The sequence below is a fragment of the Chanodichthys erythropterus genome, chromosome 20, assembly GCF_024489055.1.
Source record: "Chanodichthys erythropterus isolate Z2021 chromosome 20, ASM2448905v1, whole genome shotgun sequence".
NCBI classification, from domain to species: domain Eukaryota; kingdom Metazoa; phylum Chordata; class Actinopteri; order Cypriniformes; family Xenocyprididae; genus Chanodichthys; species Chanodichthys erythropterus.
Genome location: NC_090240.1, coordinates 34123637 through 34150285, shown reverse-complemented (window position 1 = coordinate 34150285; position 26649 = coordinate 34123637). Strand labels below are relative to the sequence as shown.

Genomic DNA, 26649 nt, shown 5'->3' with positions numbered 1-26649 from the left:
GGGCTCAGATTTAAAAAATCTCAGACATTAAAAAATCTTACTGACTTGAAACTTAGACCAATGAGATTTCACTGTGGGCGGAGCTACCCGGTGCAATGTGACAAAACTAGAATCAAAGAAATATAAAGGGATTTATTGCATGATATTGTAAACAAATCAGATATCTCTCTTCTGTAAAGTAATCATGCTTTCTGTCTCTTTTCTCCTTTCTTTATGTTCTGCAGTGCGTTTTAATGGAACTAAAGAAGCACCCACCTGCATGGATAAAAATCACGGCTGTGCCCACATTTGCAGAGAGACGCCTAAAGGAACCATCGCCTGCGAGTGCAGACCGGGATTTCAGCTCACCAAGAACAGCCGAGACTGTAAATGTGAGTACAATCACTGTTGGATAGATAGATGATGGATGGATGGATGGATGGATGGATGGATGGATGGATGGATGGATGGATGGATGGATGGATGGATGGATGAAAGGATAGATAGATAGATGGATGAACAGAAGGATGATGGAGGGAAGGAAGGATGGATGGATGGATGGATGGATGGATGGAGGGCAGGAAAGATGATAGATGGATGGATGGATAGAAGGATGATGGAAGGAAGGATGGATGGATGGATAGATGGAGGGCAGGAAAGATGATAGATAGATAGATAGATAGATAGATAGATAGATAGATAGATAGATAGATAGATAGATAGATAGATAGATAGATAGATAGATAGATAGAAGGATGGATGAAAGGATGGATGGAGATGGATTGATGGATGAAAGGATAGATAGATGGATGGAACAATAGATGAAGATGGATTAATGGATAGATGGATGGAACAATATATGGAGATGGATGGATTGATGGATTGATGGATGGAACAATAGATGGTGATGGATTAATGGATGGAAGGATGGATGGATGGATGGATGGATGGAACAATAGATGGAGATGGATGGATGGATAGATGAAAGGATGGATGGAAAGATAGATAGATGGATGGAACAATAGATGGAGATGGATGGATGGATTGATGGATGGATGGATGAAAGGATAGATAGATGGATGGAACAATAGATGAAGATGGATTAATGGATAGATGGATGGAACAATATATGGAGATGGATGATTGATGGATTGATGGATGGAACAATATATGGAGATGGATGATTGATGGATTGATGGATTGAACAATAGATGGAGATGGATTAATGGATGGATGGATGGATGGATGGATGGATGGAACAATATATGGAGATGGATGATTGATGGATTGATGGATTGAACAATAGATGGAGATGGATTAATGGATGGATGGATGGATGGATGGATGGATGGATGGAACAATAGATGGAGATGGATGGATGGATGGATGATGGATTGATGGATTGATGGATGGAACAATAAATGGAGATGGATTGATGGATGGATGGATGAAAGGATAGATAGATTGATGGAACAATAGATGAAGATGGATAAATGGATAGATGGATGGAACAATATATGGAGATGGATGGATTGATGGATTAATAGATTGAACAATAGATGGAGATGGATTAATGGATGGATGGATGGAAAAATAGATGGAGATGGATGGATGGAACAATAGATGGAGATGGATGGATGGACGGATGGAACAATATTTGAAGATGGATTAATGGATAGATGGATGGAACAATATATGGAGATGGATGGATTGATGGATTGAACAATAGATGGAGATGGATTAATGGGTGGATGGATGGAACAATAGATGGAGATGGATTAATGGATGGATGGAACAATAGATGGAGATGGATGGATGGAACAATAGATGGAGATGGATGGATGGATGGATGGATGGATGGATGGATGGAACAATATTTGAAGATGGATTAATGGATAGATGGATGGAACAATATATGGAGATGGATGGATTGAACAATAGATGGAGATGGATTAATGGATGGATGGAACAATAGATGGAGATGGATGGATGGATGGATGGATGGATTGTTTGATGGATAGATGGATAGAACAATAGATGGAGATGATGGATGGATGGATGGAACAATATGGAGATGGATTGATGGATGGAACAATAAATGAATGGATGGATGGATGGATTGATTGTTTGATGGATAGATGGATGGAACAATAGATGGAGATGATGGATGGATGGATGGATGGATGGAACAATATATGGAGATGGATGGATGGATTGATGGATTGATGGATGGAACAATAGATGAAGATGGATGGATGGATGGAACAATAGATGAAGATGGATGGATGGATGGAACAATAGATTGAGATGGATGATGGATGGATGGATGGATGGATGGATGGATTGAGATGGATGGATGGATGGATGGAACAATAGATGAAGATGGATGGATGGATGGAACAATAGATTGAGATGGATGATGGATGGATGGATGGATGGATGGATGGATGGATGGATGGATGGATGGATTGAGATGGATGGATGGATGGATGGATGGATGGATTGAGATGGATGGATGGATGGATGGAGAGATGGTTGGGTTGATAGATGTTAGCAATTAAAAGTTAGTGATCTCTAATCACTCATGTTGTTGTTCCTGTTTAGTGACGTGTAACTATGGTAACGGCGGCTGTCAGCACATCTGTGAGGAGATGGACCACGGGCCCAGATGTTCATGTCACATGAAGTTTGCACTTCACTCTGATGGGAAGACCTGTGTAGGTCAGTCAACACACGACTCCACCCGACCCGGTGCTTTAACTACACTAAAGAGCAGTTTAATCACACTAAACCAAGCTGTTCCTGTGAGAGGTGATGGAAAAATAAGGGGCGACTGGTGACGTCAACCTAAAGGAAGATAGTTTTAGACATTATTAGATTTGTTGAACGATTACGAAGAACTCCTTTAATCTCCAGACGCTGTTAAAGCACAGGCATTGGCTTTAAGAGACTTCTAATGGAAACTCTAAACTTAATGTTCTGTCCAGTCCAGAGTTTGGCTTGATTTTATGCGGTGGAACCAAATCTCAGAGTTTCACTCAACATACAGTGAGAAATGGGCTCTTCTCTGCATCTCAAGTGTTTTACAGTGAGCACATTGTACTTTAGTTACGCTTCATTTACATACATATGTTAGTGTTTCCATTAGTCTAGTCACGGATGAGGATTTACAGGCATCATGGGAGCCATAAACGGAAAGTTGAGCACAAAAAGACACTTACGCATGAGGTATAAACTTGATGTATTTGACAATATATCAAACTTAGCAAATCAAGATCACTGAATGTGAAGAGTTATGTGCCTTCCTGCTCTATTCGTCTTTTTTTTCTGTTTAACCTTGCTTGCTTGAACACATTTCTCTTCCGACTTTTCACGTTCTTAAAGAGCACCGTTTGGTCTTGATGCTGTTTAAAGCTGCAGTGTGTAATTTATGAGCCTTTAGCATTACCAAATGAATTTGCAAAAAAAGCTGGTTTTCTTATAGTTGTGTCAGCATAATAAGCATTATTTTAGTATTTTAACGTCCAAAAACATTACACACAGCAGCTTTATGACCTGAATAGTAAGTGTGTGTATGTCTGAGTCAATCAGCTGTTCTGTGCACCTCTTTAATCAATCATAGCTTTGCTTTGTATTACTGTAACCAATCACAGCAGACCTCTGATTCCTGAAGGACTAGCAATCCACAGCAGATTTACAGCTGTTTACGCCAAGTCTGATTAACGTCATTCAAAATCTCTGTGCCAAAACACATAATTTTGTGTTATTTGTATATTTTTTATTCAGAGAGTAGAACATATTTTATATATATATATATATATATATATATATATATATATATATCTATATATATATATATATATATAATTTATATATATATATATATATAATTTATATATATATATATATATATATATATATATATATAAAATTTATATAATTTATATGTACATATAAATATTTAAGAAATGTAAATATAATATATTTTTGTTAAACATAATATGTGTGTACTGTATATATTTATTATGTATATATAAATACACATACTTGTATATATATTTAAGAAATATTTACATTTATATATGTATCTATATATATTTATGTAATTTATATTATATATACATATAAATATTTAATATATATATAAATATAATATATTTTTGTTAAACATAATATATGTCTGTGTACTGTTTATATGTATTATGTATATATAAATACACACACATACATGTATATATTTAAAAAATATTTACATTTATATTAGTATATATATAATTTATATTTTCGTATAAATATTTAATATATATAAATATAATATATTTTTGTTACACATAATAAATGTGTGTATATTTATTATGTATATATAAATACACATTTACGTGTATATATGTAAATAATTATATAATTTATATTTTATAGAAATATTATATATACATAAATATAATATATTTTTGTTAAATATATGCATGCATGTGTGTGTATTTATATATACATAATAAATATAAACAGTACACACATATATTATGTAAACAAACTTTTATTTTGGATGCGATTAATCACGATTAATTGTATGTCAGCACTAAATAATATTAATAATAATAATAATAATAATAATAATAATAATTCTATGTTTCTACATGATCTGGATATTTGTTTTTGAGAATCTTTTTTTACATTTTTTTTTTTTTTAATACTTTGATGTTTAGTCACATTGAATTTGATCGCATTGAAGCCATTATTACCGCCAGTCAGCGACAGAAACTGATGCTCATATGAAAAGACACTATTTATCTGTGTTTGCGTAAGCCGAAGCTGAAAATGGATCATGGGAGCGTTGGCCGTAACAGCTGGAAAAGTCATAAAACAAGCGGACCCGCAGACTTTAGGATGGCATTATGAATCCTTAAGTTAGCAACCGACCTCCAGCCTCTTCTTAGCGGCCATATCCAAATAGAAACAAACATATACGCTCTTGAAGACAGACCATTAAAAGCACAATTTCAGCAGTCTAAATATCAGGGACCTTGTTTCCCGACTGAACGGTGGTTAGTCTGGCTTCTGATGCGTTTATTTGCACTCTCTCCCCAACTGGATCCAGCTCTTATGTCAAGGTCTCACTCAGACGCCCTATTATTACCCCTCTGTTCCCCAAAACCTGCCAGCAGCTCCGCAAATGAGACGTCTGGCTTGTCTGACGGGCCCCGAAGACAAAACTGAAAGAGTAAAGCGCAGGCCACAGAGGCCAGAGGGGTGCGGTGAATCTGTCAGGGTCGCACATTTCCCCCCACAGGAATCCAGATGGAGCGCGGCAGCCGAAGGCTGGGTTGCGGTCGCTGCCGCTGCCGGCTAGGTCGCTCTCTCGCAAGCTCTAATAGGCCTGAAAGCCACAATAAAACAAGCTGAACTTATTAATGAGCCCCCGTTGAGCGATGGGCTGGAGTCACAGAGTAATTGATGTGGCCTAGCCACAATCCCCTGAGGAGATGGAAACCGTTGGTATGATAAGAGAAGGTGAGAAGAGAGGGTAGATGGATGTTTCTTCAACGACAGGCACTTTTATGTCTTGGGGGTTGACTTTTATACACTTTTTGTGCTATCAAAGTCACATTTAAACTTTTGTGGAAACTTTTTTACTGTGCCTTTATTATGCAATTATTTGCTACTTTTCAAACACATTAATAGTAAAATGTACTGTTCAGAAGTTTGAGGTCGGTAAGATTTTTAATGCTCTTGAAAGAAGTCTCTTCTGCTCACCACGGCAGCATTTATTTGCTCAAAAATACAGAAAAAACAATAATATTTTGAAATATTATTTCAATTTAAAATAGCTGTTTTCTATGTGAATATATTGTAAAATGTAATTTATTCCTGTGATCAAAGCTGAATTTTCAGCATCATTACTCCAGTCTTCAGTGTCACATGATCCTTCAGAAATGATGATTTGCTACTCAAGAAACATTTCTGATTATTATCAGTGTTGAAAAGACTTGTGCTGCTTCATATTTTTGTGGAAACATAAACATGTGGCCATTTTATTTTATTTATTTTTTATAGTCTCAAAAGAGCTGTGTGTGTGTGTGTGTGTGTGTGTGTGTGTGTGTGTGTGTGTGTGTTTAATTGGCATAAAATTATGCAAAGAAACAAAAGAAGTTAGGCTTTTTTTTTGGTCTAGTCAATAATTGTATCCCTTAATACTCATTTTTGATCTCCAAAGTGACATATTTAAATGTTTTTTTTTCCTGTGAAAAAAAATCTTTATGCCTTAAAATAGCTTGAATGTAACTCGACACCCTTGCTTCGTTTAGTATATGCGGAACCATGAATATGCTAATTAGCCCCGCCCCCTCTTTCTCGCACGAGCTCAGAGATCCACTCGGTCGACTTACTGGACAATGGTATCCCTTTTTACAACATCGTACACATAACGGTAATTAATATGATTAGTCTTTTGCTTGACTGTGTTATCAATCAGCCAATAACGTGTTGCTAATGTTACACAAACCATGTTCCTGTTCGCCATCTCAGAGACAGCTGCCTTCTGAAAATCAGTATCCTTACAGAAAGGCATATAGCTCATCATAACATCGTAATATACATCATACACCCGCTATATTGCTAAAAAATAAACAGGAATAACCTTCTCTTGAGACTGCCCTGCTTCAGAGCATAGTAATGATATGCTAAAGCCCACTGGCACATTGACGTGACTGGTTACGAGGTAGTTTGTGATATAATAAACACCAGCGATTTCAAACCGCATCTTTAGATCAATGCAGTTTTAAAGAGAAAATACTCAGAAATGGTGTTGACTGATGAATTTGCTCATGGTTTGTCTTAAAGCATATTAAAAACACCACATAGACATATAAACAACATTAAAAACTTGATTTTCCCCAGAGGGGGACTTTAAAAAATGATGCGGTGGGAATAAAATTTGTTGGTTCAGAATAAACATGAAAAAATAAATAAATAAAATAACATAATTCCTCCACTGTTGGCAATTGTAAGTTGACAAATGACTTAAACTGGTCAGAGTGTTTTTTAAGGGAATTTATTTTCTAAACGTCCACATGGCCAAAAGTGTCCTAGTCGAAGAAACATTCAGCACAAGCTTTCATTTTTCATTCTTTTCAAGTTTTGCCAACCCCCCTCGCTTTGTTTACAACACATCAAGAATAAAATGGTTCAGAGGAGCAGACGTAGCATGTGTTAAAGACATTTTCAGATGCCATTGCAGTGATTTGGTCAGTGACTGGAGCCTGACCAACACTTCAGCATCTCTGGTTGGATTTGCTCAGACAGCCTCGCAGAAATAGCTCAGCGTTTGCATCAGTGCATCAGATCGCCTGTATTTTTGTTAGTCAGACCTCATTAATATGATATGGATCCTTATGAACAGGTGTTAACAATTTTGCTCAGAATAGCTTCTAAGTGATCTCTTGTCATTTTTAACCTAACATCCTTTGATTCGGGCCTCTGCGCAATAGTTCTGGGACTTTAATCTTGAAATGGCACACTGGTAGAGTAAAATCAATCACTCTGATCTCACTGGGTGGCTTTTTGTGTTCCTTGAGCTGCTTCATCTATTCTCTAACCCCTCTCTCTTCATCCTCATTGACTGCTTTTCTTCAGAAGTGATGGATTTCAGCCGCTCTGATTACTTTTGCACTTCCATCTTTCACAATCTGTCACCGAAGTTTTGCTTTGGCGGGTTTAGCAAAGGGGTTCAATTTGAAACCGCACAGTGAGCAGATGGGATAGCAATAAAACAAACACAGTATCCGTGTTTATTGACAGATAATACCTGAAGAGAGCAATGCGTTAGCATTCCCATTCATCTCAGTGGGAGATGCAGTCGGACACAGTCCAAAGTGGTGACAAATTTGGGCACTGGTAAAACATTGCCTATATTATATTATGAAATAAATTTTATTTAGTCAGAATACATGACTATTTTTGAATGTTCGTCAATGGATAAGATGCTCTTTGTAGTTACAGCATCTGTTCATTTTTATAGTAATTTTCTGTTTATGATCGTATGATCTTGAAAGGCAATTGACCCTTCACTGGGAGTTTGATTGACAGGCGATCTAACCAATCATAACGCCGCATCCGCCATTTTGTCAGACAAAGCTGTTAGTAGATTAGCGTCGGTGGATTTGAACTTGAATGTGTACTGATGTCTTTCCACGGTTGAAACAGCATTCCTTCTGATGTTCATTCATGTTCATTTGATGCTATAAATTAACCAGTAAGAAGAGATGATCGGTTCATGAGCGGCTTGAACTGAGGCACTGCAGCGATCTGTCACGACATAAAACGGAATAATTGTTTAAATTTCTTTAAAAATTTGACATTTCATATCAAAAGTGTCCTACTCTGTCTTATCTGTCGACGCATTTCAGTGTCCTCTTTGCTCCGCGATATATTTATCATATTTTTCAAGTAATGTGTTACATGATGGCGGCATGGCATGTCGGATGTAGCAACAGTAACTAAAGGGGGCGGGTCTTTGCAAACGGTCAATTGATTTGAAACTTGAGGTAATTTATTTATAGTCTTATTTGGGATTTAAGAACCATCAGTTCTTCTCGTACCTGCAAGTAGAGAACTGCATGGGATGGATTTTTCAGTACCGCTTCTATCCCGCTCCCGCAAAAATATGTACCTTCTCCTGCTCCAACCCGCTGCATTCATGTTTTGTCCCGCACCCGCCCGCTTAAGCCCGCAGGTGAAGCTATACACAGATTTATTCAGTACGTCCATGAAATTTCCATTAAATAGTTACATGTCACCTAGCCACAAGCTACACATCCCAACACTCCCATTAAATGATTTGTTATTAGATGGATAGTTCACCCAAAAATTAAAAATTATCCCATATCAAGCCATCCTAGATGTATATGACTATCTTCTTTCAGACGAACACAGTCGGAGTTATATTAAAAAATATCCTGGCTCTTCCAAACTTTATAATGGCATTGAATAGAGTTTTTTTTTTTTTCCATCATAAAAGTAATCCATACAACTCCAGTGCGTTAATAAATGCCTTCTAATGTGAAGCGATTGGTTTTTGTAAGAAAAATATCCATATTTAAAACTGCTTCTTTTAATATAACTTGGTTCGACTGAAAGAAGAAAGTCATATACACCTAGGATGACTTAAGGGGGAGTAAATTATGGGATCATTTTCAATTTTGGGTGAACTATCCATTTAAAGCATCTACAGTGACAAACTGCTGTAAAACATGTCGTAAAGAGAAACCTTTGACGGTCTCAAGAGCGAAACACAGATCGCTTGCCAAATCTGTTTCACCAACATGCTATTATTACATAGAAAACTGATTCTAGACCAGCAGTTATGGGTAGGTTTTCCCTTTAAAAAAACATAAGCAGCAGCAGGCACAGGAAAGCTAAGCCTTGCCTATGCTTGCTCGTGTAAATTGTTGTTTATTTTATATTAAACTTTTCAATGATAGTGTTACTTAAATGGGTTGTTTACCCCAAAATAAAAATCATTTACTCACCCTCATTTTGTTCCAAACCTCTCTGAATTTCTTTCTTCTGTAGAGCACAAAAGAAGATAGATTGAATAATTTTTTTGTCTTTTATCAATGCAGTGAATGTCAAAAGGGTCTTTCATTGTATGAAAGCTTTGTAAGGACATGAGAGTGAGTAAATGATGACAGGATTTCATTTTTAAGTGAACTATCCTTTAAAAAAACACAACCTGACATAGTGAATCTGCCACAGCAATCTTAACAGTCGTATGTCTTCTTGTAGGCTGTACAAATCCTTGCACCTTTTTCTTAGTAACAAGTAGTAAATGATGCTCACTTTCCAGTGGAATTCACTCTTAATACATCTGAACAGAATGTGAAAACGCTAACAGCTAACCGCTAAGTGTTTTTCCACATGGGTTCAGGCATCTTCATGTGATCCTACAATCAAACGACAAGCATAAGCCAGTAGATTTGCACGAACATTTCCACAGAAGACACTTAGCAAACAAAGGGGTTGTGGAGATTCTTAGCCTGAGAGAGATGCTAATCCAAAACAGATGCTCACATCTGGCTGGTACACACAATCCCCAGGCATCATATTGTTTAAAATGTTTGTTTCATAAGCAGTTCCCCAGCTAACAGGGAACGTTCTCAGAACGTTCGGGCAAGGTTCTCTCAAAGTTAGGAACAAATATTCTTCCAGTAACGTTAATAGAATGTGCTTTCAGAGTTATCTGGACTTTAATAATGTTCATTGTTTATGGAACACTTTATTTGGACGTTAATCGAATGTTTTTTAAATGTTACCGCCCTGTTTCGGAACATTCTGAGAACCTTTAAAAAGTAACAATCATATAATGTTTGCAAAATTATAAAAAATAACGTTAGTAAAACATTCTTAGAACGTCTTTTTGTTAGCTGGGTCAGTGCTGTGCCTTTTGGTCAGACAGACTTTGTCTGCTTGGTAGTTTGGTTATCTGTAGATTTAAACTGAGAAGTCACAGCACAGGTAAGTGATCGAATGTCTTAGATGAACTGTTTGTCTTGTTTTCTAGTACAAATATCTTAAGTCATTTTGAGAATGTTTAGAATGTTTAGATATTTGTACTGGAAAGCAAGACAAAAATACTAAGGAAGAAAATAATTTTCGCAGTTTACTGCTCTTGTACTCTTGTACTCTTGTACTCTTGTACTCTTGTACATGAGTGTCGTCTTGTCGCTGCATGAGAAGACTAACACGCGGCCTTGTTTTTCTCTGTGCGAAAGCGTACAAAACTCGTTCAAGTGCTGAAAACATCATCTGAAACCAGCCTGAGCAGGTTTCCACTGATCAGACTGCCCTCGTCTGATGGTTTAAGTAAGTTTTGGGGCTCTAAATCAGCTTAAACCAACTATAATCAGTACCTGCAAACCTTGGATTGGTTCTTTTAACAGTTAGTTTATGAACTACTCTGCAAAAAATGATGTTCTTCCTCAGTATTATTGTATTGTTTCCCGGTACAAATATTTTAACATTGTTAAATCAAGATGCATTTGCTTGAGAAGCAAAATTACTTACGATAGTCTTGTTTTCTGAAAAATTTATCAAATTGAAGTGACTTTATGCTTAAAACAAGAAAAAATGTGCCAGTGGGGTAAGAAAAATAAACTGAATTCAAAGGGGAAAGAAGTTTATTTTTCTGAAATGTTTTAAGCGAGAGTCACTAAATTTTGATGCATTTTTCCAAAAACAAGACTTAATATCTTATGCCATTTTCCTTCCCAAGTAAATGTTTCTTGATTTAAGAATGTTTAGATATTTGTACTGGAAAACAAGCCAAAGATACTGAGGAAGAAAATCATTTTTGTAGGGTAAATTGCTCTTGCAGCCTCATAAAAGGGTCAGTTTGAGCACCAGGGTTACTAAAAACACAAATTTGACTGTCCAGGGTGTTTTATAAAGTTTATAAAGTAATTCTTGGAAGACTAAGCAGTGTTTTTGTAATGTGTGTGTGTGTATGCAGAGGAAAGGAGTGTCCAACAGCAGCCACTGCAGCCACAGCTGTTACCCAATGGTAAATATGTCAATTTCTCTAGCTTGATTCCTATTGGCTACTTCTTTCCACAGTGGGTGTGGTTATGCTGGAACTCTTACTAACCTTTATTGCACCAATTTCTTGGGTTGTGGGTCCATTCTGGCAATCAGGAGATCAACAAAATGAACTTTGTACCCATGTTAAATGGTTATTCTCTTGAACTGCCTGAATGAAAACCTGAAACCAATCTTGCTTGCAACCTCCTCATTAGGAACTGCCCATTTTTTAATCAGAAAGCATGTCTAATGAGGGTTTAACAATGAAGTCGCTGCAGTCTCCTATGACTCTTTACGATCGAGGGAAAAATGGGTCAGATTTGGCCCACGTTTTTCCAAAAGGCTGACCTAGGATTAATTATTTTAATGGAATTTAAAAGGACTTGCTGTAACATGTCAAAGTACTTCCTACTTTGTTGCTTACCCTAAATGAAAAGGCCCGTTCACGCCAAGAACGATGACTATAAAGATAACTATATTAGCATACACACCAATGAATGATGTTTATTTAAGCACGTGCTGCAGTTCTTTCAAGCAGGATGGATTCTGATTGGCTGTCAATGTTTTTGTTGTTCATCAGCTGGGAAAAAAATCCAATGATATCTTTCATCTCTGACATTATCGTTATTATAGTTATCATCCTTGGTGTGAGTGGGCCTTTATTCTGCAGAATTTTGATATTTAGAGGATGTTACATTAGAATACATATTTTTCTAGGGATAAATTCTTCTAATGGAATTCAATTGGACTTGCTATAACACATCACCATACTTTGTTTTTTCAAAGTGCATCATGCATGACTTCAAATTGTGAAAGCGTTTTGTTGTGGGTTTGCACACTTTTGATTGCACAGGGCTCTGAGGTTATAAAGGAGACTGATCCGTTCTGGCACTAAATCTGCATGCTGGCTGTTGGTGTCCTGGGATCCTGTTTATTCGGCCTGAAATAAGCGCACGGCAAATACTGTACACCAAAGCCCAAGGACAACCTTTGTCCCAGTACCAAAATCTCATCTCGCTTTGTTTCTCTTTCTGTCAGCTCATGCTATTTTCTCGCCCTGGAAAGCAGTGGCATTTTTGAAAAATGAGCTTGTTTGCACGACAACCATTTAACATCAGAGTGGATTTAATGAGGACTGATGTGTTTGGTCGAAGCTAAGAGAGACCTGTGCCAACAGCTGTCATATTTACCAAATAGCTCTACCTCTGGCGGCATGTTCCCAACTTGTTCCAACCCTTACAGAAACCAATCGTGCCAACATTTGCAATCCCTGAGCACTAGCTGAACGTCGGAGCATGGAGAACCCATTATGCTGTTTTACATTGTTTTACATTGTTACCCTTGTGTTAAATGTTGCTGTTTGAGCATTAAAAAAAGGTCTGCAAAGTTCCAAAGCACAATGTCCCTCCAGCGGGAGTTATTCTCTATATCAGTGTCAGTGTTTCTGAGCTCCCTGAAACGCCTCTATTGTAGTCTCGAGTTTACTTCCGGGAACAAACACGTCACAATATTCCTCATTTAAATAATTCCCGCCAGAGGCATATGCAAAATAAAGCGGCAGGGCCTGGTTGAGTTAGATAGTAGTGTGTTAAAACTCGCAGTTATGGTGAGGGGCGGGACATTTCCCAAACACGCTCAAAGCAGTTGACCAATCACAACGCACTGATCCAGCCGACCAATCAGAGCACATTGTGCTTTTCAGAAGGAGGGGCTTCATACACTCTAAAAAATGCAGGGTTAAAGGCAGTCCAAGTTGGGTTGAAAATGGACAAACCCAGCGATTGGGTTAAATGTTTGCCCAACCTTGCTTAAAATGAACCCAAAATATGTTGGAAACTAACATTTATGAATATGTTTAATAAATGAACATTGCTTATTAATAAAATGTTCACCTTTTGATTATTATTGTTGCCTCTAGTAATTAACTTAACTTTAGACCAGCCATATAGTGATTTTTAAACAATAGTTGGGTTAAATAAAACTGCCCAGCACGTTGGGCAAGCATTTTAACCCAACCGCTGGGATAAAACAACCCAGTCGCTGGGTTTGTCCATTTTCGACCCAACTTGGGTTGTTTTTACCCCAGAATTTTTTTTAATTTTTTTTTTAGAGTGTAGAGACAGGAACTAAACAGAGAGGTACTGACAGACTGGGAAAAGAGGAGCTGCAACAATGTCAAATATGTGAAAAATATGTTTGTCACATATTATTGTCAAGCATTAAAACTTATTCTAGTAGAGCCTAAATACAAAATCAAGACTGAAAAACAGCGTAATGTGGCCTCTTTTAGTTAGCTGAACCGTGCAATTACCATAATGGTGGTACAAACATGCCACCAGAGTCTAGGGTTTACTGTACATGCATTATTGCACAAAATACACATGTCTTTCTTTTGTTTAACAGCTGTCTTTTTTGGTTAAAGTTTCAGTAGTCAGAATGGCAGAAGCGAAATGATGGGATCTCTGGGGAAAACGTTAAATGTCCTAATTGCAATTAACTGAGTGCAATCTCGAATTTTGCCTCGGCAGAAAATCCTTCTCCCTGAACTTTCCTTGGAGGTGATTTTAACGTTGCAGCCTGCCTGCTGGGTACTAGTTAATGAGTGTGCTTTCTCTCAACATGAAGACTCTTAACAGTGAACTCCTCTGAAAGAGTGCAGAATAGAGAGTTTATGGAAATGATGGGGATGTGTTGGGATGCAACCAAAGCAGAGTCGTTCGTTTGTGTATTCTGACACGAGTGAAAGGGGTTTTGAATGGGTCTCGGCATGCACAGGTGCCTCAAAAACCAGCCGATGTTTTGTCTATGTTGCCTGAGGAAGGTGTTGGATGCTTGATGTTTGAAGTGCATGATTGAAGTCTGAAAAGAAGGTCTTAACATAGTTTATTTGTAGCCTTCTCCTCTGAGAGGAGCCTGATATCTTCAGCAAAAGACATCATTCTTAAAGCTACAGTATAGGTGGAATGATAATTATATCTGGATGATTTCTACTGTGGTTCTAAAGCTAGAGCTTTATATTTTGTTTAAGAGTATGTAAATGGTGCTTGTACATGAAAATTGTGCCACTATAAGTTCTATAGTTCTTCAGAGCTTTGTCCGGGATAGATAGATTAAAGAGTATGGTCATAAAGTACATGTAATTACGAGCTGTTTTAAAGGGTTAGTTCACCCAAAAATGAAAATTCTGTCATTAATTACTCACCCTCATGTTGTTCCACACCCGTAAGACTTTCGTTCATTTTCAGAACACAAATTAAGATATTTGTGATAAAATCCGATGGTGAGGCCTCAGTGAGACCTCCATTGACAGTAAGATAATTAACTCTTTCAATGCCCAGAAAGCTACTAAAGACATATTTAAAACAGTTCATGTGACTACAGTGGTTCAACCTTAATGTTATGAATTGAAGAGAATACTTTTGGTGTGCCAAAAATACAAATAATGACTCACAAAGCTTTGAAGCTTTACGAATCTTTTGTTTTGAATTAGTGGTTCAGAGCGTGAATCAAACTGCCAAAGTCTTATGATTTCAGTAAATGAGGATGCTTTACGTCATAAGTGTTTTGAAATTTCAATGCTTCACCACTATTTCGAAACAAAAGATTTGTAAAGCTTCGAAGCTTCATGAAGCAGTGTTTTGAAATCGCCCATCACTAGATATTGTTGAATAAAGTCATAATTTTGTTTTTGTTTTTTGCCACACAAAAAGTATTCTCGTCGCTACATAACATTAAAGGTGCCCTAAAACTTTTTTTTAAAAGATTTAATATAAGTCTAAGGTGTCCCCTGAATGTGTCTGTGAAGTTTCAGCTCATTTTTTTAACTGCCTATTTTGGGGCATCATTAGAAATGAGCTGATTCAGGGTGTGTGGCCCTTTAATTCTGGTGCACCACGCCCCAAGAGCTCGCGCTTGCCTTAAACAACAGCTAATATAACCCTCAAAATGGATCTTTACAAAGTGTTCGCCGTGCAGCATGTCTAATCGCGTAAGTACAGTGTTTATTTGGATGTTTACATTGATTCTGAATGAGTTTGAGGCTGTGCTCCGTGGCTAACGGCTAATGCTGCACTGTTGGAGAGATTTATAAAGAATGAAGTTGTGTTTATGAGTCATACAAACTGCAAGTGTTTAAAAATGAAAATAGCGACGGCTCTTGTCTCCGTGAATACAGTAATAAACGATGGTAACTTTAACCACATTTAACAGTACATTAGCAACATGCTAACGAAACATTTAGAAAGACAATTTACAAATATCACTAAAAATATCATGTTATCATGGATCATGTCAGTTATTATTGCTCCATCTGCCATTTTTCGCTGTTGTTCTTGCTTGCTTACCTAGTCTGATGATTCAGCTGTGCACATCCAGACGTTCTGCCTTTGTGTAATGCCTTTCATAATATGGGGAACATGGGCTGGCATATGCAAATATTGGGGGCGTACATGTTAATGATCCTGACTGTTACGTAACAGTCAGTGTTATGTTGAGATTCGCCTGTTCTTCAGAGGTCTTTTAAATAAATGAGATTTATATAAGAAGGAGGAAACAATGGAGTTTGAGACTCACTGTATGTCATTTCCATGTACTGAACTCTTGTTATTTGACTATGCCAAGATAAATTAAATTTTTGAATCTAGGGCACCTTTAAGGTTTAAATATGTCTTTAGTAGCTTTCTGGGCATTGAAAGAGTTAATTATCTTGCTGTCAATACAGGCCTCACTGAGCCATCGGATTTGATCAAAAATATCTTAATTTGTGTTCTGAAGATGAACGAAGGTCTTACGGGTGTAGAACGACATGAGGGTGAGTAATTAATGACCGAATTTTCATTTATGGGTGAACTAACCATTTAATATTAATGAGTATTTTCATGGTAAAACAGATTAGAGTGATTTACTACATCAGCGGACCAGTTAAATGTTAAAGTAACACCATTCAGTCTATCACTGACCTGTGAAAGACTCCTTCAGACAGTCGGCCAGATAACACGAGTTTTGGTTTCATGGTTAACTTTGCCGCTGCTCTGCTCACTGCACGGATCATTAGCATTTATTGGAAAGTTTGCTTCAGTAACCGCACAGGTGTCTTACAGAGTCTGCCAGCAAATCAGACACCGCTTATCATCTCCTCTATCAAAAGATTATATTTATATCCACTCACACAGCTGAATCAAATCTTTTCAGATGGTAGAATTTACCCACACAAAGGAGAGAGTTTTCTGTGTGAGCTCTCAAAGCCAACCATGTCAAACATTATAATCAGAGATTGATGCAGTTAGTGAATCTCTAAGCGTTTCAGAGGCGTGTTGTGACACAGTCCTGCACCCTGGCACACACAGCCAACATATATATCTATCTATCTTTCACTCTTTTATAAAGTTGTTCTTTCTGAATGCCAGCAGAGCTTTGTGCTAAACCCTTATTCATGACAGTTATTGTGCTTAGATTTTGAGCAGTAAGAAAAGAAAAGATATTTTTGTTTCATTTCATTTATTTATTTGTTTGTTTGTTTACATCACTATATAATAGATTATAATTGTGTTATTTTTAGTTGGTAAACAAGGTCTGCAAAGTTTCAAAGATCAAAGTGCAGATAAATTGAGTTATTGGGCCTTATTCATGAAACAAGAGCAGAGCGAATTCTCGTGTAAATCATTCGTAAAGCCATTAATGCAATAGTCAATTTTTTTTTTCTTTTTATTATGCAAAATAGTTGAGACTAGTTCAAGTTTATGTAAATTTGTAATGCTTTAAGTGTCATGGTTATTGTGAGGTATTAATATGCTGCTTAACAGATGCTTATGCCCAACGCTGAGCTCTAACCCTCCCGTTAGGTGACGCTCTTACACTCACTGCACAGACGTCTGCTGCTCACTTGCATGTGTTGTGTTCATGACTAACTCATCCAAAGCTGTTCAGAGTCGAAGTCTGAGCGCAAAACAGGATCTCCGTGAAGTTAGATGTGCTCAAACGTGAGTGGTTCCTGTCCTGACCGCTGCTGTGTGTGTTTCAGAGACGTGTGCGGTCAATAACGGAGGCTGCGACAGCACGTGTCATGACGCCGTGACTGGAGTGCGCTGCAGCTGCCCGGAGGGATTCACCTTACAGCCGGACCGCAAGACCTGCAAAGGTACAAACACTCAAACTGAGATCCGTGAGATCATCAGACCATCTGAAAGCTAAATCTAATCTAACAGTCATGTTTAAGAGCGACATGCATCAAAGTGGCGATAAAATCCCAGTCTGTCTATCTATCTATCTATCTATCTATCTATCTATCTATCTATCTATCTATCTATCTATCTATCTATCTATCTATCTATCTATCTATCTATATGTCTATCTATCTATCTATCTATCTATCTATCTATCTATCTATCTATCTATCTGTCTGTCTGTCTGTCTGTGTCTGTCTGTCTGTCTGTCTGTCTGTCTGTCTGTCTGTCTGTCTGTGTATCTATCTATCTATCTATCTATCTATCTATCTATCTATCTATCTATCTATCTATCTATCTATCTATCTATCTGTCTGTCTGTGTATCTATCTATCTGTCTGTGTATCTATCTATCTATCTATCTATCTATCTATCTATCTATCTATCTATCTATCTATCTATCTATCTATCTATCTATCTATCTATCTGTCTGTCTGTGTATCTATCTATCTGTCTGTGTATCTATCTATCTATCTATCTATCTATCTATCTATCTATCTATCTGTCTGTGTATCTATCTATCTATCTATCTATCTATCTATCTGTCTGTCTGTCTATCTATCTATCTATCTATCTATCTATCTATCTATCTATCTATCTATCTATCTATCTATCTATCTATCTGTCTGTGTATCTATCTATCTGTCTGTGTATCTATCTATCTGTCTGTGTATCTATCTATCTATCTATCTATCTATCTATCTATCTATCTATCTGTCTGTCTGTCTGTCTGTCTGTCTGTCTGTATATCTATCTATCTATCTATCTATCTATCTATCTATCTATCTATCTATCTATCTATCTATCTATCTATCTATCTATCTATCTATCTATCTATCTATCTATCTGTCTGTCTGTCTGTCTGTCTATCTATCTATCTATCTATCTATCTATCTATCTATCTATCTATCTATCTATCTATCTATCTATCTATCTATCTATCTATCTATCTATCTATCTATCTATCTATCTATCTATCTATCTATCTATCTATCTATCTGTCTGTCTGTCTGTCTGTCTGTCTGTCTGTCTGTCTGTCTGTCTGTCTGTCTGTCTGTCTGTCTGTCTGTCTGTCTGTCTGTCTGTCTGTCTGTCTGTCTGTGTATCTATCTATCTGTCTGTGTATCTATCTATCTGTCTGTGTATCTATCTATCTGTCTGTGTATCTATCTATCTGTCTGTGTATCTATCTATCTATCTATCTATCTATCTATCTATCTATCTATCTATCTATCTATCTATCTATCTATCTATCTATCTATCTATCTATCTGTCTGTCTGTCTGTCTGTCTGTCTGTCTGTCTGTCTGTATATCTGTCTGTCTGTCTGTCTGTATATCTATCTATCTATCTATCTATCTATCTATCTATCTATCTATCTATCTATCTATCTATCTATCTATCTATCTATCTGTCTGTCTGTCTGTCTGTCTGTCTGTCTGTCTGTCTGTCTGTCTGTCTATCTGTCTGTCTATCTGTCTGTCTGTCTGTCTATCTATCTGTCTGTGTATCTATCTATCTGTCTGTGTATCTATCTGTCTGTGTATCTATCTATCTATCTATCTATCTATCTATCTATCTATCTATCTATCTATCTATCTATCTATCTATCTATCTATCTATCTATCTATCTATCTATCTATCTATCTATCTATCTGTCTGTCTGTCTGTCTGTCTGTCTGTCTGTCTGTCTGTCTGTCTGTCTGTCTGTCTGTCTGTCTGTATATCTGTCTGTCTGTCTGTCTGTATATCTATCTATCTATCTATCTATCTATCTATCTATCTATCTATCTATCTATCTGTCTGTCTGTCTGTCTGTCTGTCTGTCTGTCTGTCTGTCTGTCTGTCTGTCTGTCTGTCTGTCTGTCTGTCTATCTGTCTGTCTGTCTGTCTGTCTGTATATCTGTCTGTCTTTAAGCATCACTATATAATAGATTGAAATGGTCTTTTTTAGTTGTTCATATGTTGTTAATGTTTTTAATGTTTTTATTCCAAACCCTGAAAGTTAAGCATAATAGTTTAGTAAAATAATTTGAACAAACAAATAATAACATAAAAAATAAAACCTCTACTTAAAAGGTTAGTTTATTCATACAGCAGTTTCCAGGAACAAAGTCACTGGAAGACATTTCATTTTTTTAAATGAGAGTTGGCCGTGATCATTCCAGGACCTTTTAGCAGATTTTGAATTCAATCACAAAACACCCACTCAGACTTATTATTGTATGCCATCATTTCAGAATTACCATAATTATGAGTTCTCAACTGGTAAACAACATTCACATCTTTGAAGATTTCATAATTACAATTTAGGAACTGTTCATGAAAGCTCAGACTTCTTTCACTTGACCGTTTTGACGTCACATAAAAACCATCAAAATGGCAGCGCTTCTGCGGTTAAAGGTTGTTAGCATCCTCTACATATTTCTGTTTGATATTTCCAACTATTGATGATGAAGATTGGCAGCAAAGTCGGATCCATTTTGGCATTATGAGCATCACAATCGGTATCATTTTACAGTAAATCCCCATTAGTTAATGTCTAACCAAACATGAACTAACAATGATCAACACATCTGTTTCAGTTATGTTAACTGATGTACTAATGTAAAAAAAAAAAAATCTCTGCATACCTCTTGATTGTAAAAAAGTGTATATGAATGAATTAATACTCAAGAAAATCAAGAAGTGCTCGATGAATAAATGTGGGAGAACACAAAAGAGTTTAAGAAGTATAAAAAAGGCGAAGAGCAACTGGAAGTGGTTGTTTCGGCCAAGACTGGGAGCCTGTGTCGCCTCTAGCGCTCATAACGTTACGCTAACAAGACCGATAAAAGAACATTGAGTTTTATTAGTTCTGCTGTAGAAGAAACAAAGAAAAACATCCCCAGACAGCACTGGCACGAGAAGACACGGGCCCAGAGCGAGAGAAGGAGCGTTTTCTTCTGCTCCTAATGCCGTTATTTTATCCAGATGATGCAGCCTCTCTCTGAGATGAACGCCTCATTTACTCAGATGATTCAGCTGTAATCAGAAACATCCAGCGCAGCTCAATCAAAGCCTGTGGAGAGCAGGAGAAGCTGATGATATATTGATCCCCAATTCTGAGAGAACAGACCAGCGGAGACGTGATCCTGAAAGACTTCCTCCTGTTGGAGCCCCGTGAGGTCTAGAATGTTCCAGCAGACGCACATTCACTCCATGTGTGTCCGGCACAATCCATTCGGAGAGCTCATCTTCCCTTTCTCTTATTCTCCTCTCATGTCTGCCCGCTTCCCCCATTTTCTCACTTCTCTATATACTTTGGTCTTAAACCTCGTTTAGTCGACTTTTAGGGGGCAGCCCTACATTTTTCTGACCCCAATTGGCAGATTTTTCTGTTGTTTAAGGCACTTTTCAGAAAACATTACTCTTCTTAAAGGGGTGCTTGATTTTGATTTCACTTTTTTTAACTTTAGTTAGTGTGTAATGTTGCTGTTTGAGTATAAACAACATCTGTAAAGTTACGACTCTCACAGTTCAATGCAAAGGGAGATATTTTCTTTTACAGTAACTGCTTTTTAAGAACTACAACAAGCGGCTGGTAGGGACTACAACTAGGTTCTTCTCGGGTTGGTGACATCACTAACCCTAACATTTACATAAAACCCGCACCGAGAACACACAACAAAGGGGGTGAAGCCATGTTGGGCTGCTTTAGAGAAGAGGAAGAGTTGTTGTAGTCGAGTGTTGTTGACATGCCGTCATTTTACACCGGACTGCTTCACAAACAAGGGTCAATTCAACACAAAAGATTAACATGACGACACATGCTAGTGGATGAGTTGAATCAACTCCACAGCAACTACATAAATTTATCCACTAACCATTCAGAAACGTCCAGTTTCATTCTAAAAGTTGTAACTTCTTCCCGAGTCTCTCCATCAGTGTCGACTCCGGTTTGAACAATGTAAGGCTGAACACCAACACTGACAATCCTCATTTTGGCTGCGTGAGATTCTCCAGCTTTGTTGTTGTTGAGCTGTTAAAGCTCCGCCCTCTTCTGGAAAGTGGGCCGGGAGCAGCAGCTCATTTGCATTTAAAGGGACACACACAAAAACTGTGTTTTTGTTCATCTTGTGAAAAGGGGCTTAGGTCTCCTTTAAATCACTTTAAATCATGCTTTTCAAATAAATTTATCTAGATTGAAGAATGTTTAGTCAATAGTACTTGAAAACAAGACACAAATACTGAGGAAGAACATAATTTTTTTTCAGTATTCCTTGAATGCAATGTAAGTCGCTTTGGATAAGCCTTTGCCAAATGTGTAAATGCAGATGTAATGATTTCAGATTATAGAGGAGTGGTTGTGCAACTGTTTAATATCACAAACATCATAATTGGACTCATATGCTGCTTTAGAAAATAAAGTGTATTTCTCTGGTAAATATTATGGTGAGTGAAGCAAAATGAGCAGTTACACTTTATTTTACAGCATGTGTAATATATGTATTAGCATATATTAATATGTTATATATCAATAGCTAATATATGAAATAATGTTAACATATGAGACCTTATTGCAAAGTGTGTTAAAAGGTTCTCCATTTTGTGTACATTCCTATAAAAAAGAAGTGAGCTGATAGTTTAAGCCCAGACAAATCTCTCATATTTGCGGTCCATCACCCCTTTTACCTTTTTATAATTTCACATTCATCCTCCCCTCCTGGTTTGAATCATGGTAAATTGAAATAATCCTGTGCATGTGTATTTGCTCAAACTACCCAGCGTTCATTCCAAACTCTCTCTCTCTCTCTCTCTCTCTCTCTCTCTCTCATTACAGACATTGATGAATGCCGCATGAACAACGGAGGGTGTGACCATTTGTGTAGAAACACGGTGGGCAGCTTCGAGTGCAGCTGCAAGAAAGGATACAAACTTCTGACCAAAGATGAGAGGACGTGCCTAGGTATACTAGACAAGGAAAATGATATGTCATTATGTTTGAAGGATAAACCTCACTAAATTAAATGCGAAGAGGGGGGTAAAAATATTTTTGTTCTCCTGGTTTGCTTGACTGTTTCCCTGCTGCTGCTTTACCGCTCTCAGTTATACTGTGGGCAGATTGTTTGTGATCCTGCAGGGTTTATGAAGTTTATGAGCTGGCAGATAGTTTGGTCAGGAAAGCTTGGTGTTAATACAGGAGCAATCCCTCAGAGAACATTTAAGGTAATACCACTCTGCCAGTCTTCATAAACTCACTACTCCGATCCTGAGTCCCCTCGCTGGTCTTAAAATGTACCCATCGATCGACACTATTGCACACACCCGGCCTGGGAACATTTCTGGAAAAGATGGTTTATGTCTGTCTATTCTGTTGCTCAGTATAGCCTTCTGTTCATCTCATTACAGCATCAGTACCACCATTTCGAAGACGAACACAGCGCGCATTCTACAAGATAAGTCATTTGTCAGACGCTAGGCTCTGTTGTGCAACGAATCCTCCGCTATGGTCTTGTCAGTCATCTTGCCTTACTCTCGTGGCACGAGATCCCGTCACACCCCTAGTAATTATTATATATATTATTATTATTATTATAGAAAATAAGTAGCAATTGAATATAGTAATTTAGGCTCTGTTGATAATTTTACCTCTAAATGAGAGACTTCCTAGTATAGTTTTCAAACTATCAGTATAGGCAGATATCGTCCTGAATAATCGGCTATTGGTCTCTGTGATATATTGGTATATCTATAAATATAACTATTATATTTTAAAACAAATACCACTTGGTATTGTAATGCAATAAGATTCTATTAGTTAACATTGGTTAATGTATTTACTAACAGTGAGCAATACATTTGTTACAGTACTTATTAATCTTTGTTAACCTTAGTTAATACAAATGTAATTGATATTAACAGAAATGTGAAAGTGTATATATAAATAATATCTACATGACCAGGACCATTAAGTAAAATCATACATTTTGATTCCATGTTGTCTGTCAATTAAAGTTGTAACATTTTTCTTAAACGGAGCCGATGTCCTCTTCTCCCAGTTTTTCCTGTTTCTTAGATTGGGTGAGTGTGGGAACGGTCTATGCTCAGCACTTTGACTGCCCGTGTGCAGGTGTCTGCGGGGCAGTGAGGGCATCTCCTCCTGTCGCTTAAAATGCCCTAACCATTGTTGTAAGGAATGTCAAAATGTCAAGTGATAAAATAATCCATGACCTTTTGCCCTCATCTACAATAGCCTCCAGAACTGGGAGAACCAGAATTGTCTGGCATTTGCTGGTTTATATCAGCAGCTTATTTTTGCTCATACTTAGGGTTAGAAGTTTGTTCAAATCACTTATCTTAAGTACTTTAGCATGTCAAGTCACCTTTAAGTATATAGTGCTTCATACAATGCATATTGTTTCAAAGCAGCTTTACAGTAATGAACAGGAAAATAACGATCACTGATGCAAACAGAATTCAATTCTGCTGTAAAGCAGCTCTACAGAAGACAATAGTGCCATTATTCAGCTCAAGTGTTGATTAATTCAGTTCAATAACAGTGTGTTGCAAAAAAGATCAAATGTTGCAAAATTCATCAATTATGAAACACATTCAGCTATAAAGCAGCTCAAAGCAGACAATAGTGTCATCATTCATTTCAAGTTTAGTTCTCATCAAACTGAAAAGTATTACTGAATACTAAGAGCCAGATTTACTAAACAGGGCACATTAGCTTGAAAACGCAATTTCAAAAAAGTGCCGATAGGAGTGGAAAGTTCTACGTGTGAACACAGATTCAGCTGGATCATTTCCATAATGACCAATGCAATCTACCAAGAGCAGTGCAAATTAGTTTTTTGGGGGCGGTAAATAATGGTGCAAATACAAGTAAATTGACTAGCGCAAACCTTAGTAAATCAATTTAAATATTCCAAAAATGTTTGCGTCTGAAAGGGAAACTCCTACAAATGCATATGCAGGTCAGCCGCAAAAATAGCCCTGTCCAGCGCTATTTTTTATTTATTTTTTTTATGGCAAAAGAAGGTTTGTGGTTAGCCTGGGTGCCAGCCCGAACCCCGCCCACAACATTTTTTGGACGGGAAGTTCGGTCTGGACTCGATCCATTGTGGAGTAATTATGCTCGGCTCCCAGAAGGATGATGGACAGGCTATCTGTGGTTACGTAACCACCCACGTCATCAAAGAGCGCTTGGGTTGAATTGGTTTTCACCAACGATGACTGCAGCTGGTGAAGTAAGATGTTTAGATTCCGTTATCACGTCTGTAATAAAAGAAATCGACAGCGCATTAATTTTAAAAGACGAACAAAGAACCGCAATCAAGGCATTTGTCGATGGGAAAGATGTGTTTGCCGTCCTTCCAACGGGATTCGGCAAAAGTTTAAGTACAAGTTCAACATACGTCACTTACTGCGTTGCTCTGATTGGTTGTAGGTCTATCCAATTGAGTGCAGAGTTTTGTTTTTTTACTGGTTCGGTTAAGACACGCCCCATAATTCAAGTGCAATGGAGCAGTATCAGACTCACATTCTGCCTAGAATATGAGTATGACGAAGTCAGGCTAGTTTGTGGTGGCATGAGTGGTTAGTAAATCTGGCCCTAAAAAAAATACTGTCAGGATTTACTAAAGACACACAGTGAAAAATTAGCATTCAGAAGGCATAGACAGTAATTTTTGCGGCGGACCTTATTAAATATGCATTTATAGAAGTTTCCCTTTCAAATGCAACTTTCAATCATTTACTAAGGTTTGTGCTAGTCAATTTACTGGTATTTGCACCATTATTTACTGCCCAAATAAAGCATGATGCTAATTTCTGCTGCTCTTGGTAGATTGCATCGGTCATTATGAAAATTATCCGGTTGTATTTGTGTTCATTAATTTGGGCTTCGTCAATAGATCAGGCGCAGCACTTGGCAGAAGTGCTAAGCAAGTGTTTACAAAACAAACGTGCAAAGACTAAGTCAAATGCCCTTTACAAAAAAAGGTAAAACAATTATGTCGGACGATTTTAATGTTGGAGGAGAAAATGAGATGGAGTTTTTCAGTACTTCATCACGAGTGACCTTTCCAATGTGACTATCTAACACTTTTGAAGCTGCACTGAAACTGCAATTTGGACCTACTTTGGTAACTGTTAAAGTCCACTATATGGTGAAAAATCCTGAAATGTTTTCCTCAGAAACCTGAATTTCTTTTCAACCGAAGAAAGAAAGACATGGATATTAATTGTCAGGAAATTTTAATTCTGAAGTGAACTAATCCTTTAAGAATGTTTACATATTTGTACTAGAAAACAAGCAAGAAAATCATGTTTTGCAGTGTAAAAGCTCTTGATGAATGGCAGAGCATGTACAGTTGGAAAAAGAAATAAGAAAATCCCTTTAGGCTGGGAGAATGTATAATCTGTTGTGCATTTTTCTTGCAAAATAATCATTCCATCAGCCCTTCAGCTACAAATCAGATTGCATAGTTGTCTATGTGTATCCTTCGTGAGGAAATGAGAGGCTGAGCCGCTGCCGCTGAGTGAATGCTGTGGGTGAAACGTGTAAACAGAATATCTATTCTATCTCAGGATTAACAGCCTCAGTGTTCCCCTGCTGTCATCAACCTAAAGACCATCAGCGGGGACGGGACTTGTCCTTCAACACCTCTAAGAAAGGCTGGAGACATTCCTTGGTCGCTTAAGAGGTTTCTGCAGTGTGTTTAGGGGGAGGTGTTATCAGATCCCCAGTGTTTTTGAGGTGTGAGTTTGCTGATAAAGCCCCTATCTGCACTCTTTAAACAGACCAGCTGTCATTTTACTCTCACAATGCCATTGTTTCAAACTGTGAGATTAAGTGAGACCTGCATGCCTTTGTCTATAGAGGTGAA

General features: G+C 37.4%; 1 protein-coding gene across 1 annotated transcript in view; it reads left to right on the top strand.

Moving 5' to 3' along the window:
• Positions 1-26649, top strand: part of scube3 (signal peptide, CUB domain, EGF-like 3) — a 95978-nt gene that overhangs the window by 37915 nt on the left and 31414 nt on the right. The window contains exons 6-10 of the mRNA XM_067370522.1: positions 225-371; positions 2584-2700; positions 11486-11536; positions 17573-17689; positions 22596-22721. Of these exons, the coding sequence (XP_067226623.1) occupies positions 225-371; positions 2584-2700; positions 11486-11536; positions 17573-17689; positions 22596-22721 (558 nt within the window). The remainder of the gene's footprint in view (positions 1-224; positions 372-2583; positions 2701-11485; positions 11537-17572; positions 17690-22595; positions 22722-26649) is intronic.